Source organism: Rhipicephalus sanguineus, chromosome 11 (genome assembly GCF_013339695.2).
Source record: "Rhipicephalus sanguineus isolate Rsan-2018 chromosome 11, BIME_Rsan_1.4, whole genome shotgun sequence".
Taxonomy (NCBI): domain Eukaryota; kingdom Metazoa; phylum Arthropoda; class Arachnida; order Ixodida; family Ixodidae; genus Rhipicephalus; species Rhipicephalus sanguineus.
Genome location: NC_051186.1, coordinates 37,555,435 through 37,568,792, shown reverse-complemented (window position 1 = coordinate 37,568,792; position 13,358 = coordinate 37,555,435). Strand labels below are relative to the sequence as shown.

General features: G+C 45.4%; 1 protein-coding gene across 5 annotated transcripts in view; it reads right to left on the bottom strand.

Moving 5' to 3' along the window:
* Positions 1-5,307: 5,307 nt before the first annotated feature.
* LOC119375625 (spectrin beta chain) overlaps positions 5,308-13,358 on the bottom strand; it is a 56,184-nt gene continuing 48,133 nt past the window's right edge. For all 5 annotated transcript variants that reach the window (XM_037645842.2, XM_037645844.2, XM_037645846.2 and 2 more), the window contains 5 exons: positions 12,150-12,307; positions 9,174-9,277; positions 9,036-9,078; positions 6,547-6,683; positions 5,308-5,432 (listed from right to left, as the gene is read on the bottom strand). In XM_037645842.2, the coding sequence (XP_037501770.1) occupies positions 5,429-5,432; positions 6,547-6,683; positions 9,036-9,078; positions 9,174-9,277; positions 12,150-12,307 (446 nt within the window). In that variant the 3' untranslated portion in view covers positions 5,308-5,428. The remainder of the gene's footprint in view (positions 5,433-6,546; positions 6,684-9,035; positions 9,079-9,173; positions 9,278-12,149; positions 12,308-13,358) is intronic.

Genomic DNA, 13,358 nt, shown 5'->3' with positions numbered 1-13,358 from the left:
TTACAAAAAGACAAGAACCGCTGTCAGCGAAGTGTACTCGCATAAACAGATGTCTTGTTAAGCAGCTTAAACAAACCCCGGTAAGTTGTTTCGGAATTGAACTAGTGCACTTTGAGCAAGAAAGACAAAACTTTTAAGATACTAATAGACATATTATTCAAATGAAACAAAATGGCTCACAGTCAAGAAATTTCAAGCACACAATATTGCACATTGGCGTTTGCTGCTACATATGGATATAAAATAACTAATTTACGAATGTATCGAAGTATCTTATGATACACGTGGCAAGTATCGTATCGGATACAATTATTGCGGTAGTATCTGTATCTCAAATACTTCTTGCCTGAGTATCTTGTATCGTATTGCGATACAATTTCAGAGTATCTTTGCCCAGCCATCCCTAAGCGCAAAATATATTTCTTGGGCGAGTCTGAGTGAGCTCCACACTTTTTTTTGCCGACCTATGATTCTATCTACACAACTTCAACATTACTATCAGCCTTATGTCGGCTCACGTTTATACTCCCGTCGATTCACACATACTTATACTTCAAAGCACTAGCGTCCATACGTCAGCTCAATATTTATTAATAAGGGCGTGAGTGACGGAGGGGGGGGGGGGGGGCGGAGCACTTACCTCACCCCCCCCCCCCGCAAACTCTTTTACAGGAAGTTCTTGATAAAAATATCTCGTGTGAGGCACCTCTTTCAATAAAAATGTCCTTACTGGATTGCAACCACTGATAACTGATATTTGAAGGTACGAGATCAAAAGGCGCCAAGTAGAGCACCAATTATACAAGATATTGGTGTCAAACAACATTGACACCATGGCCGAAAAAGCCAATTATATGCTAATGTACTCATGAGTCGACTCACTCATACTCAGATAGATCCTTGAGTCTGAGTATTATTTTGGTGAGTGAGTCCGAGTGAGTCCGGCTCAGAAAACTTTCAGTGAGTCTGAGTCCCAGTGAGTCCGGTTGAGCAAAATTTTGGCGAGTCTGAGTCCGAGTGAGCTCTAAGGTCAAAACATGTTTCATGAGTGAATCTGAGTAAGCCCCACACTTTTTGGCGACTTATGGTTTCAATAAAGCCTTCTCATAAAAAGCCGCCAGCGTGCGGCAAACACCAATGAAAACCATGCACGAAACCCCGCACGCATGAGGCAAGCCAGACAAGATGACGCACGTCGCAAAGCGGGGAATGAAGTCGTGTAGGTGAACTTCGCGAGCAAACGTCGCTTAATATGCACCTCTATGGCGGTGTCGTCTTCGATGTGTGGTGGTAGACTCTGCACAGTTTATAGAAAAATGTGAGCGCAGGCCAATTCCACAGTAGTGCAATTTCGAAAAAAAAAATGTGAGCATGCGTCAATCCCGCAGCAGTGCAATACCGAAAAAAATGTGAGCACGGGGATTCCGCAGTTACGCAATACGAAAAAAAATGTGAGCACGGGCAATTCCACAGTAGTGCAATACCGAAAAAAGTGTGAGCGCGGGAAATTACGAAGTCGTGCAATGCCGTAAAGACTAGGCGTGGGCCAATACCACAGTAGTGCAACAGCGAAAGAAATGTGAGCGCGTGCCAATTACGCAAATGTGCAAAACTGGAGAAACTGTGAGCACGAGCCAATTCCACAGTGCAATACCAAAAAAAATGAGCGTGTGCAATAACGAAGTACCGCAATGCCGTAAAAAGGGGTGAGCGCGGGTCAATTCCGCAGTAGTGCAATACCGAAAAAATGTGAACACGGGCCAATTCCGCAGTAGTGCAATAGCAAAAAAAATGAGCGCAGGCCAATTTCGCAGTAGTGCAATGGCGAAAAAATGTGAGCGGGGGCAATTACGAAGTCGTGCAATGCCTAAAAACTGAGCGTGGCCAATACCGCAGTAGTGCAACAGCGAAAGAAATGTGAGCGCGTGCCAATTACGCAAGTGTGCAATAGTGAAGAAACTGAGCACGGGTCAATTTCGCAGTTTTGCAATACCGAAAAGATATGAGCACACGAGCACGGGCCAATTCCACAGTGTAATACCGAAAAAAATCAGCGTGGGCAATTACGAAGTACCGTAATGCCGTAAAAAGGGTGAGCGTGGGCCAACTCTGCAGTAGTGCAATAGCGATAAAATGTGAGCGCGGGTCAATTCCGCAGTAGTGCAATAGCGAAAGAAGCGTGAGCGCGGGCCAATTCCGCAGTAGTGCAAAGCGAAATAAATGTGAGCACGGGCAAATTCCGCAGTAGTGAAATAGCGAAAAAATGAGCGCGGGCCAATCCGCAGTAGTGCAATAGCGAAAAAAATGTGAGCGCGGGCCATTTCCGCAGTAGTGCAATAAGAAAATAAGTGAGCGCCGGCCAATTCCGCAGTAGTACAATAGCGAAACAAATCTGAGCGCGGGCCAATTCCGCAGTAGTGCAGTACTGAAAATGTGCGCGCGGCCCAATTCCGCGGAAGTGCAATAGCGAAAGTGTGAGCGCGGGCCAATTCCGCAGTAGTGCAATAGCGAAAAAATGTGAGCGCGGGCCAATTCCGCAGTAGTGCAATAAGAAAATATGTGAGCGCCGGCTAATTCCGCAGTAGTACAATAGCGAAACGAATCTGAGCGCGGGCCAATTCCGCAGTAGTGCAGTACTGAATGTGCGCGCGGCGCAATGCCGCAGTAGTGCAATAGCGAAAAAAATGTGAGCGCGGGCCAATTCCGCAGTAGTGCAATAGCGAAATAAATGTGAGCGCGGGCCAATTCCGCAGTAGTGCAATAGCGAAACAAGTGTGGGCGCGGGCCAATTCCGCAGTAGTGCAATAGCGAAAAAAATGTGAGCGCGGGCCAATTCCGCAGTAGTGCAGTACTGAATGTGCGCGCGGCCCAATGCCGCAGTAGTGCAATAGCGAAAGAAGCGTGAGCGCGGGCCAATTCCGCAGTAGTGCAAAGCGAAATAAATGTGAGCACGGGCCAATTCCGCAGTAGTGAAGCAGCGAAAAAATGTGAGCGCGGGCCAATCCGCAGTAGTGCAATAGCGAAAAAAAAATGTGAGCGCGGGCCAATTCCGCAGTAGTGCAATAAGAAAATATGTGAGCGCCGGCTAATTCCGCAGTAGTACAATAGCGAAACGAATCTGAGCGCGGGCCAATTCCGCAGTAGTGCAGTACTGAATGTGCGCGCGGCGCAATGCCGCAGTAGTGCAATAGCGAAAAAAATGTGAGCGCGGGCCAATTCCGCAGTAGTGCAATAGCGAAAAAAATGTGAGCGCGGGCCAATTCCGCAGTAGTACAATAGCGAAAAAAATGTGAGCGCGGGCCAATTCCGCAGTAGTGCAATAGCGAAAAAAATGTGAGCGCGGGCCAATTCCGCAGTAGTGCAATACCGAAACAAATGTGAGCACCGGCCAATTCCGCAGTAGTGCAATAGCGAAAAAATGAGCGTGGGACAATCCCGCAGTAGTGCAATAGCGAAAAAATATGTGAGCGCGGGCCAATTCTGCAGTAGTGCAATAAGAAAATATGTGAGCGCCGGCCAATTCCGCAGTAGTACAATAGCGAAACAAATCTGAGCGCGAGCCAATTCCGCAGTAGTTCAGTACTCAATATGTGCGCGCGGCCCAATGCCGCAGTAGTGCAATAGCGAAAGAAGTGTGATGGCTCATTCACACTGGGGAATCCGCCGGCCACAGCGACCGGAATTCGCGCGCCGCCGAAATTCAACATTGTTCACACCGCTTAGCAACCGCACCGCCGAAACTAGGGCGCCTAGTTGTCATCGTCCCTTCGCGCGAAGGAACGCTGGCATCGACGCGCTCTGCGTTGTGTACGCGTTTCGCTATGGCGAAGCGCATAAACAGGAGCAGGGTCGTCGAACTGCTGGGCCTGCTACAAAGCAACTTTCTGGCGATGTCTGACGAGGAGAAACATGCGTTCGCCGAACAAGAAACAACGCAAGCAGTCGTGGTTGGTTCGCCCTGATTTGCAAGACGCGAGAAGCTTGGTCGAGCCGAGATAATGCTACCCGTTTTGCGAGATCGCGATGGTGTATTGCAAAGATGATAATCGCGACAACACTTGGCACTTGTCGAGAGCTACAGGATGATTACGAAAGACTTCGCTGTTGCTGCGGGCTTCGACGACTGCAATATCACAAGAACGCCGCCATTTTTCGAATGTTCTACTCGCGTTCCGATTGGTTCGCGGTGAGGGAATCCGGCGGCAGCTGCCGCAAAAATCGGTCCAGGACCGATCGACGCGGAAAGGGATTTTCCGGCGGATCTCGCTGCCGCCGAAGCGGATTCCGCGCGCTCTCGCCGCCGAATGTCTCAGTGTGAATGCGCCCTGAGCGCGGGCCAATTCCGCAGTAGTGCAATAGCGAAATGTGAGCGCGGGCCAATTCCGCAGTAGTGCAACAGCGAAAAAAATGTGAGCGCGGGCCAATTCCGCAGTAGTGCAATAGCGAAAAAAATGTGAGCGCGGGCCAATTCCGCAGTGGTGCAATAGCGACAAAAATGTGAGCGCGGGTTATGCCGCAGTAGTGCAATAGCGAAAAAATGTGAGCGCGGGCTAATTCCGCAACAGTGCAATAGCGAAAAAATGTGAGCGCGGGCTAATTCCGCAACAGTGCAATATCGAAAAAAAAAAACGTGAGCGCGGGCCAATTCCAGAGTTGGCTCAATACCAAGAGAAATGTGAACGATGGCCGATTCCAGAGTACAATAGCAAAAAAAATGTGATATGGGTCAAGCAGTACTTATCGCCAAATTAATCTTGACATTGAAAAACATGTCAAGAACTGGTTTAAACGGATGCTTAGGAGAGTTGGTTGTTATGGAGTTAAGGAAGCAGTGCAAAAAGACTGAAAACAAGGAAGGATGCTCAGAAAACAGCCCTGTGCCTGTGCGACTTTTCTTGTTTTCTCTCTTTTTGTGCAGTTTTCTTCGCTCAGTAGGAACTGGTTCCTGTCATTTGTCAGCAGCAAGTATGGAATCCCGTGCCACGACCACAATCAGCCACTAGGTGCTACAGATCATGTTTGGATCTGGTCTTCGCTAAGCAAAAGCGGTTGTGGAACCTATCTCGATGTGCCACAGTGAACACAAAGATTGTCACTACCATCACTCTAAAGCAATAAAGCACTCAAACACCCCTTAGCAGTTGTGTTGGCAGTTGTGGTGGTCAGCAGCTTCACTGGTCATCTACCTTTGCAGGGCCGTCATGGGAAGTAAAGTTTTACGTGCACTGGGCTCTTGCAACAGCCTATTTCAGCCCACACCTTGAGTGCAACTAAGGCAAGCAACATAAGGGCGAGCCTAAACCGTCCGAGAGAGAAACGATTTTATTGTCGAGCTGCTACAACACGTAAACCACTTTGGCAGTCAACAGCTGGTGGTGAAGGAGAGATGCCGTTGCTTGCCGGCCTCACTCCTTTGCCTCCTTGTAACTTAACTGTAAACAAAGAACACACATCGCAGCATTCAGTGAACGAGTGACAGCAAAGCGCCTTCACAAGATATCGCCACATAACTGTGCAGAGATTGATCAGCAAATTCTGTGAATCGCCAACAGGCAATTCACAATCATCTACCATGCACAAACACCTATAAATACTGGTCATAAGATACTGATCTAGAGGTTTTCGAACTGTGGCCCTTTTAAATCAATGATTATTTAATGCGAACATGACACTCACGGAGTATAGTAATATTTATAGAATACTAATTACAGTTACGTCAAGTCCTTACATGCCCAAAAGCGAGCCCCCATGTAGCGATCAAAGTTTCCTTGATTTCATCAATTTCGCTGATATAGTTAGGGTCAATTTCTTCAGCCCCACACCTACTGCCATATGCACCACTACATATATAATAACAATCGTAATAATGTGTCATATTTTCCTAAAAAATAACAATCCACCTTGCACTACGTTACTACCTTCCTTTACCTAAACAGCAGTGGAAGAGACAACCAGACAAGCAATAGTAATAAGCACACTTCGATAATGAACTTACATCTCAAGCCTTCAAGGATACTAACACAGTAGATGTGTCAAAAAACACTACTAAATTTCTGTCATCTGTATTATCCACAATGAATAAAGAAAAGGCAACTGGCCTTTAATCGTTAATGCTGGGAGGGTAGAGCCTGAGTGATTCATTACATTCATATTTGAAAATCTGACAGGATAATCTGGGGCATGTTCATGTCAGAAGAAATTAGTTTGTTCACCTACATAGATGGTAATTGATAGCCTACTCCTAGATGGGTATAATTAGTCCCTCTATGAAAGAGTATCGAGTGTTCTACTAACCCAACCTGTCATTTTTGAGAAGGGCTGTCTTAAGGCATACCAGAGGAAAAAGAAAGTACTACTTCTAGTTAAACAGCAATGCAGCCTAGTAGTCTGTAAGGCTACACACTGTAGTCCACTGATCTTCTGTCATTGCAGCCGCAGTTATAGTTGTCTCGATGCAACTGTACCCTTAATATACATATTTTATCCACGAAGTGCACAACAATCTGGTTCTGTGCGTAAGCGCGGTTCACAAAGTTCGAGCCTCACTTCTTTTTGAGGGTGAAGAAGCTGCGTTTGCGGGGCTCGTCCCTGCGCTCGGCCGGCAACGTCTGTGCTCGCGATGGGCCCGCCGTGGCCTCGCCGATGGCTGCCTGAAGCTGCTGCAGCCACTGGGATAACTCCTCCTGCAAAGTTTTGAGATGTGTTCGTTCCCAAAGAACGCAAGAAAATACATCAGCCCTTCAGTCACGAGATGTCAAACAAGGAATTTTCGCTTCAGCTAACATTTCAATAAAAAAGACTTGTTCTTCTTCGGGCTAACAAATAGTATAATAATAATTCTTGGGGTTTAACATACCAAAACCACAATATGATTATGAGGGATGCTGTAGCGGAGGGCTCCGAAATTTTTGACCAGTTGGGGTTCTTTAATGTGCACCTAAACCTACAAACGGGCCTTTAGCATTTCCCCTCCATCGAAATGTGGTCGCCTCGTCTGGGATTTGATCCCACGACCTTTGGCTCAGCAGCCGAACACCATGATCACTATAGCACCATGGTGGGTCATCAGGCTGACAAAGACAAGTCTTTACGTTGTCTAAATGTTGGCTCCAGTTGCATTTATTGTTCGACGAACCTCTCGGCCTCCATCTTCCTTAGAAATTCCATCATGTTTTGATTAGAATTCCCAATATTTCTGTGCTTCAATGCGTGAAACACCATTTAGTAAAAAAAAAAGTGATATTTCATCAGTCAAGACAGTGGTGTTTCACTTTGATGGCACACATCTTGAAATTGGCACCATTCATGGAATTCACTCTTAGTGACGCGTGTGAACTCAGTACAATTCATGAATTACCGCGTATACCATAAATCAGTTTTAAAATCTTATTGAAATTTTGTTGATTTGGCAATTACGTGTTTCAGATGCATGTAATGTCACCTGCTTTGAGCAGTGCAGTTCCAGGGTTAAAATTGTGCTAACTGCCACAGACATTCAAAGTCCTGCATATTCTAAGAAAATAACTGCTGTGGGGACTTGATAACTGAACTTTCTTTGAAAGACCTAATATGTAAGATTAGTCAGCCTATATTCAAGAAAATGAATGAAAAGCAAAAGCTAACTTTGCTATAAGAATATTAACTCCGCATGTTGTGTTGTAGGTCGACACTGCCATTAATTAATAATTAACTAGCACAAAGGAAACTAGTTTTACCAGAGAGGTGGCACACACAAAAACCGTTGTAAGCGCGTTCAGGGAAACAAGGCAAAAAAAGTGGAAGGCCACGTTTATTACTTACGCGGCACGCCTCGACACCCTCATGATGCATTTTGTACAAGGACTCGAGGATAGCCGCGTCGACACCGTGCTGAATTATAAAAAACCTGCGTCCTAGAGCTAAGTTGAAGGTTCTCGCAAGAGCAGTCAATCTTTTAACTGTCACAAATACCTTGACCTGCTCGCGCCTTTCTGTTGTGCCTTTTGTTGAGTGAAAAGCCATGAGTCAATAGAGGTACATCATCACTTTTAACCAGTACATTGCAGTTACCGTGCCCTCACAGAAACAGGACATCCAAACATCCCTTTTGGATCCACATATGCTCCTAGGTATAATGCTTAAAGGGACATGGACACTAAAGGCAAATAGTAAGTCGACGTTGATTGTTGAAATAGCGGTCCAGAAACCTCGTAGTGTTACTTTTGTGCCAAGGAAGTGCTTATTTTCAAATAAAATCATGTTTTAGTGGTCCGCATCGTGTTAGCGCACTTCAAATCACCCGCCTGAAAGCGGTTTTTCTCACGTCACTGTTGCCATGCACAACGTTGCCCGCCTTTACTGCACGGCGGCGTGCACTGGCGGCGTGCACCATTCGGGCATTCGGCAACATCACGTGCATGCGGCATTTTGTCGAACTTTCTATCAGAGCGACTTCACGAGCGCGCAAAACACACGCCGCAGTATGCGATACCGAAACTACCCCTGAGACGCGACCGTGTGAGCGAAGCAGGGCACCGGGCGAAGTGCAGTTCGGCGAAAACGGAACCTATGAACCCCGCACGTCGTTCCCCATAGCAATGCTAAATAAGTTCTTTTTTCCATGAAAGTTCTTTTTTCTATGAATCAAACAGAAACGAACAAGCAGCATTTTATTACGTCTTTTGATGCACGCAAGGTTCTTTTTTTATTGCAGCTAGTTTGATTACGAGTGATTAATTGTAGTCGTACTCCCTCACGTCATAGGGATCATTTCCAAAATGTCCCACTCGTGGCGCTCATTGTGTGATACATTTAACTTAATTTCTCGGTAAGTAGGGCACTGCTGTTGATAATATTTATGTTTTAGACGTTGTCATACATTGAGCTTTCACTCGGACATGAATTGTTATTTGCCTTTAATGTCCCTTTAAGTTACCAGTAACACGGCAGCACCGTCTCTACTGGTACCAGCAACACACAACTTAAACGGTATCAGCGCTCTCCGGTTTATCGGAATGCAACTCTGACAACAAAAATGATGAAGCCGACGACATTACCTCATCCTTTGCTTGGAAGAGGAACTCTCCACCATTGGAAAGCCTAAGCAAGAAAGAAAGAAAAAGAAACAAACGAGTCAAAGGCAGGAAACAACGATGTAGAAAGGTCGTGCTTGAAGAGAGCACGCAGTGACCCACTTAAGCCGAAAGACGTGCTTCTTCTTGGTGTAGTCGGTAGCACGCTCGGCGGTGGCTGTCCTCAGGTCCACCGGCGCTTCTCCGCGGTAATGGCTCTCAGGTTCCTGCATGCACCAATTCCATCATAAAAGCCACAGACATGGCAAGGGACTGCACATAGCAGTTTAAGTGCTCTGCTTTTTGTTACACTTAGTAGTGCTTGCAACTTTCGTGCTTGAAGACCAACAGTAACAAGGTTCCACTTTGGCTAAATTGGTTACAAGCAAGTACAATATACGATTGAAGAGATCGTGGCAAGGCAGTGTGGTTTCAAGGGTGGACGAATAGTAAACTTGAGGTTCAAATTTAATTCGACGTGAATTGTGATTTGGTCGACTAACTTTGATTGGAGTAGTATATATCACATATTACAAAGAAAAATGGGCATTTTTGTCATGACCAAACTCACTTGTGAAATATATTTAAGAATCAGAACAAGGCTTGTGCGAATGTGACTTTTTGGTTCAAAGCAAAGTGGAATCAACCTTGAAAAGTAGTAGGTTGTGAAGAGTAAAGTGCAAGTTTTAAGCTGTAAAATACATTATGTCCTAAAATTTGCTCTACTTAGCACATATAAGCCCATATAACATGCTTTTAAATTTAACAGAAAAGTAATTGAGGAGCAGGTAATATGTACATTCAATCCGCAGCTGTGTGGATTTCCCCTGGATAAGTGGTTTCACGGCACCGAAGCCCAATGCTGCAGCGAAATCACCTTTTCAGGGAGGTTATATACGGTAAAATATATGTCCATTCATTAATCTGGGATACTTAGAAATTTCGGAAATTTTAAATTTGTGTCAAGAGAGTTCAAATACTGTAATATTCGCTCGAATATTCACCCAGCGCTCGAATATTTGCCCATGCCTATCAATTGCAACGCCTAAGCAGGCAAAACTTGCACCTGGACGTTGCCATTAAGACAAATGTGCCAGCATGTTGTCTCTGGGACGTTTCAGTACCACTTTATCTTAGAATTAATGTTGAGGAGCTACGTAGTTCAGATCATGCCCGAGTCACTAGCAAACGCTGTCGAGGTACAAATGGCGGTATCCTTTTCACTTTCAGAAGCTTTTCACGACGCCTCCGCTAAGATTTTAAACGTCAAATTTGGCATGGAGGCTCTTCTATACCTATGCTATCTCAACTCGATTCTTTTTATTTGTTCGAAAGTTTCAGTGCATTGGCCTTGAAATCTGGAGTGGAGAGTACAGTACTGAGGATAACAATGTGATAATGTATGTTCAATATCTAAATTTGTTGCTTTTTTTTTTTTAGTAGTTTGCAAAGGCTGAAAACAGTAGGCCAGAGATCCCAAAACAATCCCAAGCAGAAGGCTATACCTGCACTGTTCAAGTTACTGAGGCTGCAGGCAAGCCTAACAGAATTTTGGAACACTACCTGCTACCGCTCAATTGCATATGTGCTTTAGCCCATCTTTAGTCCCCTTTTTGTATCCACTTCTCCACGTGCAGGGTAGCCGACTGTGGCTACCCCTGATTAACTTTCCTGTCATTCTATATATCCTTGCCCTCTCTTTTTGTGGTAGTTTTATGTTCACAATCTTTCTATACAACTAACAACAATGTTCAATTGCTCAATTTAGTCTGGGTTACATGTGCTACCCACTGGAGCACACAGCACCGCAACATCTCCACTGAAGAGTAACAAAATTCTTTAAATAAAAAAAAAGCATTTACTGTAAAAAATTACGGCACTGTGACGGCTTCCAAACAAGAAGCTATCGTGGAACCGTTAGGAGAACCACACTTACAAGGACCGCAGCATTCTATATATCATAAGTGGAGGTGAACATTTTCTATGTATGCACAGAACAGTGTTGCACTTGTGTGCAAGATTGTCAAGGGAATGTTACAACTATTCAATACAGACCATAATTCGATACACACAAGTTTGATTGCATCCAGTCAAGTCACTGACCAGAAGGCTAACAGATCGCCCTCTACAAGCTGTTCGTCGAGTCGCTAACCAACGGTCTAAAGGCTCCTTCGCACCTGCGACTAGCACCCATCGTGCGACCATTTATGACTGGAGACAAAAAAGTGACTCAAGGCAGCCGATGATCACAAGTGTGTGCAACTTGTACCCGTAGCCACAGAATTCATGTCTGTTCGCATTGTCATTGCCCCATTAAACAAGCTGGTGTCCTGTTCCTGCGCATCTGATTGGTTCAGACATTTGCGACTGCAGTTGTGCAAGTGAAAAATCGAGCAGCAAGTGACTGAGCCAAAGCAGTCACTTTGCGACCAAAACGGCCATTTGTAACTAATTTGGTTGCACAATCGGTACTAGTCACAGGTGTGAACGAGCCTTAAAGGGGTACTGACACAATATTTCGTGGCCGAGATAGCCTGCGGGATCGATTCCGGTGAACATGCATATATCATCTGCAAAATACCAACAGCGAATATAGCTTGGAAGTTACTTTAAATGAATTTTGAAGTTTGCGTGAGCGATCGACATCCTCGTTCTACTGACACCCTCAAAGGGCACCCTTGGGGACTCCCTACTTCCCTCACGTGACCGCGCTGCAACAAATTATGATGATGTCATAGCCGCCCTGTTATTTTGCCGTGTTTGCTCCAACAGCCTACTTCTCGGCGGCTGCTCGCGAACCGTGCGGAAGTGCATCACAGTTCTGTGTGCTGACGTGATCGAGCGCTGCACCCGCTAGATGGTGATAGTTGCACCCGGAGGCTTGTCGTTTTTTAAACCGAAACTGACGCTGGTCGGTAATGAGGAGCCTGTAATTAATTATCTGTCGCATGCTGCAGAAACGATGCGCCATGTAATGACTAATGGGCCCCCAGCAACACATTGCAGCAAAAAAAACGAGAGGCCAAAATTTTTGTGTCAGTACCCCTTTAAGCGTCTACTTGCTCAAGTCGTGAAGGGAGGAGTGCCTCAGCGCCTGACCTGTCGGTAGTGTTTCTGGTCCTTGTACGCGGCCAGTGTGGTTCCCCGGATGACGAGGTACAGCTTCTCCCATGATCGGTTGGAGGCCTTCTTGGTCGTGGACTCCCACTCGTGCTTCCTCATCAGCAGGCCCTCGAACTCGTCCTCAGCCGGCCGCTCTGCAAGCACGCAAGCACACTCAGCTACATGCCGTACATCTTTGAGCGCGGGTGTGTTCCGAAATGCCCCGGAACCGTCGACGATCGATCGTGTGGCGATCTAGAACGCAAGCTATCAAGCAAAACCGGCTCTATTTTCTCAGCCAGAAGAAAAAAAATTGATTAGAATAGTACTCAGCCTTTTTGCAGAGTGAGACACTTGCATTCATAAACACTCGTCACACAGCCACAGCAAGACGATCACAGAGACGATCACGACTGAGGGCGCTGCAATTGGCTAGCTGACGTTTGAAAGTTCATCGTGGCGGTCGACTCGTACGCTACAGTGGTTCGGTGTGAGGTACGAAGCATGCGACATGCGGCCAGCTTCTCATCTACGTCAGCCACGGTGAACGTCCAAATGTCGCTAGATGATTACAACGCAAGGTGAAAAAAAAAAAAAAAACACCCTCAAAGCCCCAAATATGTAGACCTAATATCTGCAATGATGCAGGACACACCACAAGAACTTTTCAGCTTATCATAGCACTTATGGATTATTGTTACGAACTCTCGTATAGAAGACACTGGTGTTGATTACAGGGTGCCCTTGAAAGAAAACTGTAGGAACAAAGGCAGCACATTGCCTCAGGAACACTACTTATTCTAATCAAGATTATTAATTTGCATGTCTTAAGTTAGAACTTTCAGATAAGCGTTTGAAGTATTAAGCAGTCTTATCACCTACAAATGATCTTTGAATTTAAGCACTTCGGAGTCCTATTGTGTCACTCATAAATCCGATTCGTTGCACTTTAGCAAAAAATCAACAACAACAAACAAAAAGAAGACACCTGACACCCTAACGAGTAGAGCCATACAAAAAAGTTCTAACTAAAATTTTGAATCCACTACTCTTTCTTCATAGCCTCAATAGGTAATTAAAATTATCCTAAACAGATAATTTAATAAAGCCTGATTCAGCCAGAACAGGTCTCTCCAATAGAAAAATTTACTCTCACAATAGCGAGAGAGAGAGAGAAAGAACAACTTTATGAAAATGCCTGAGCGA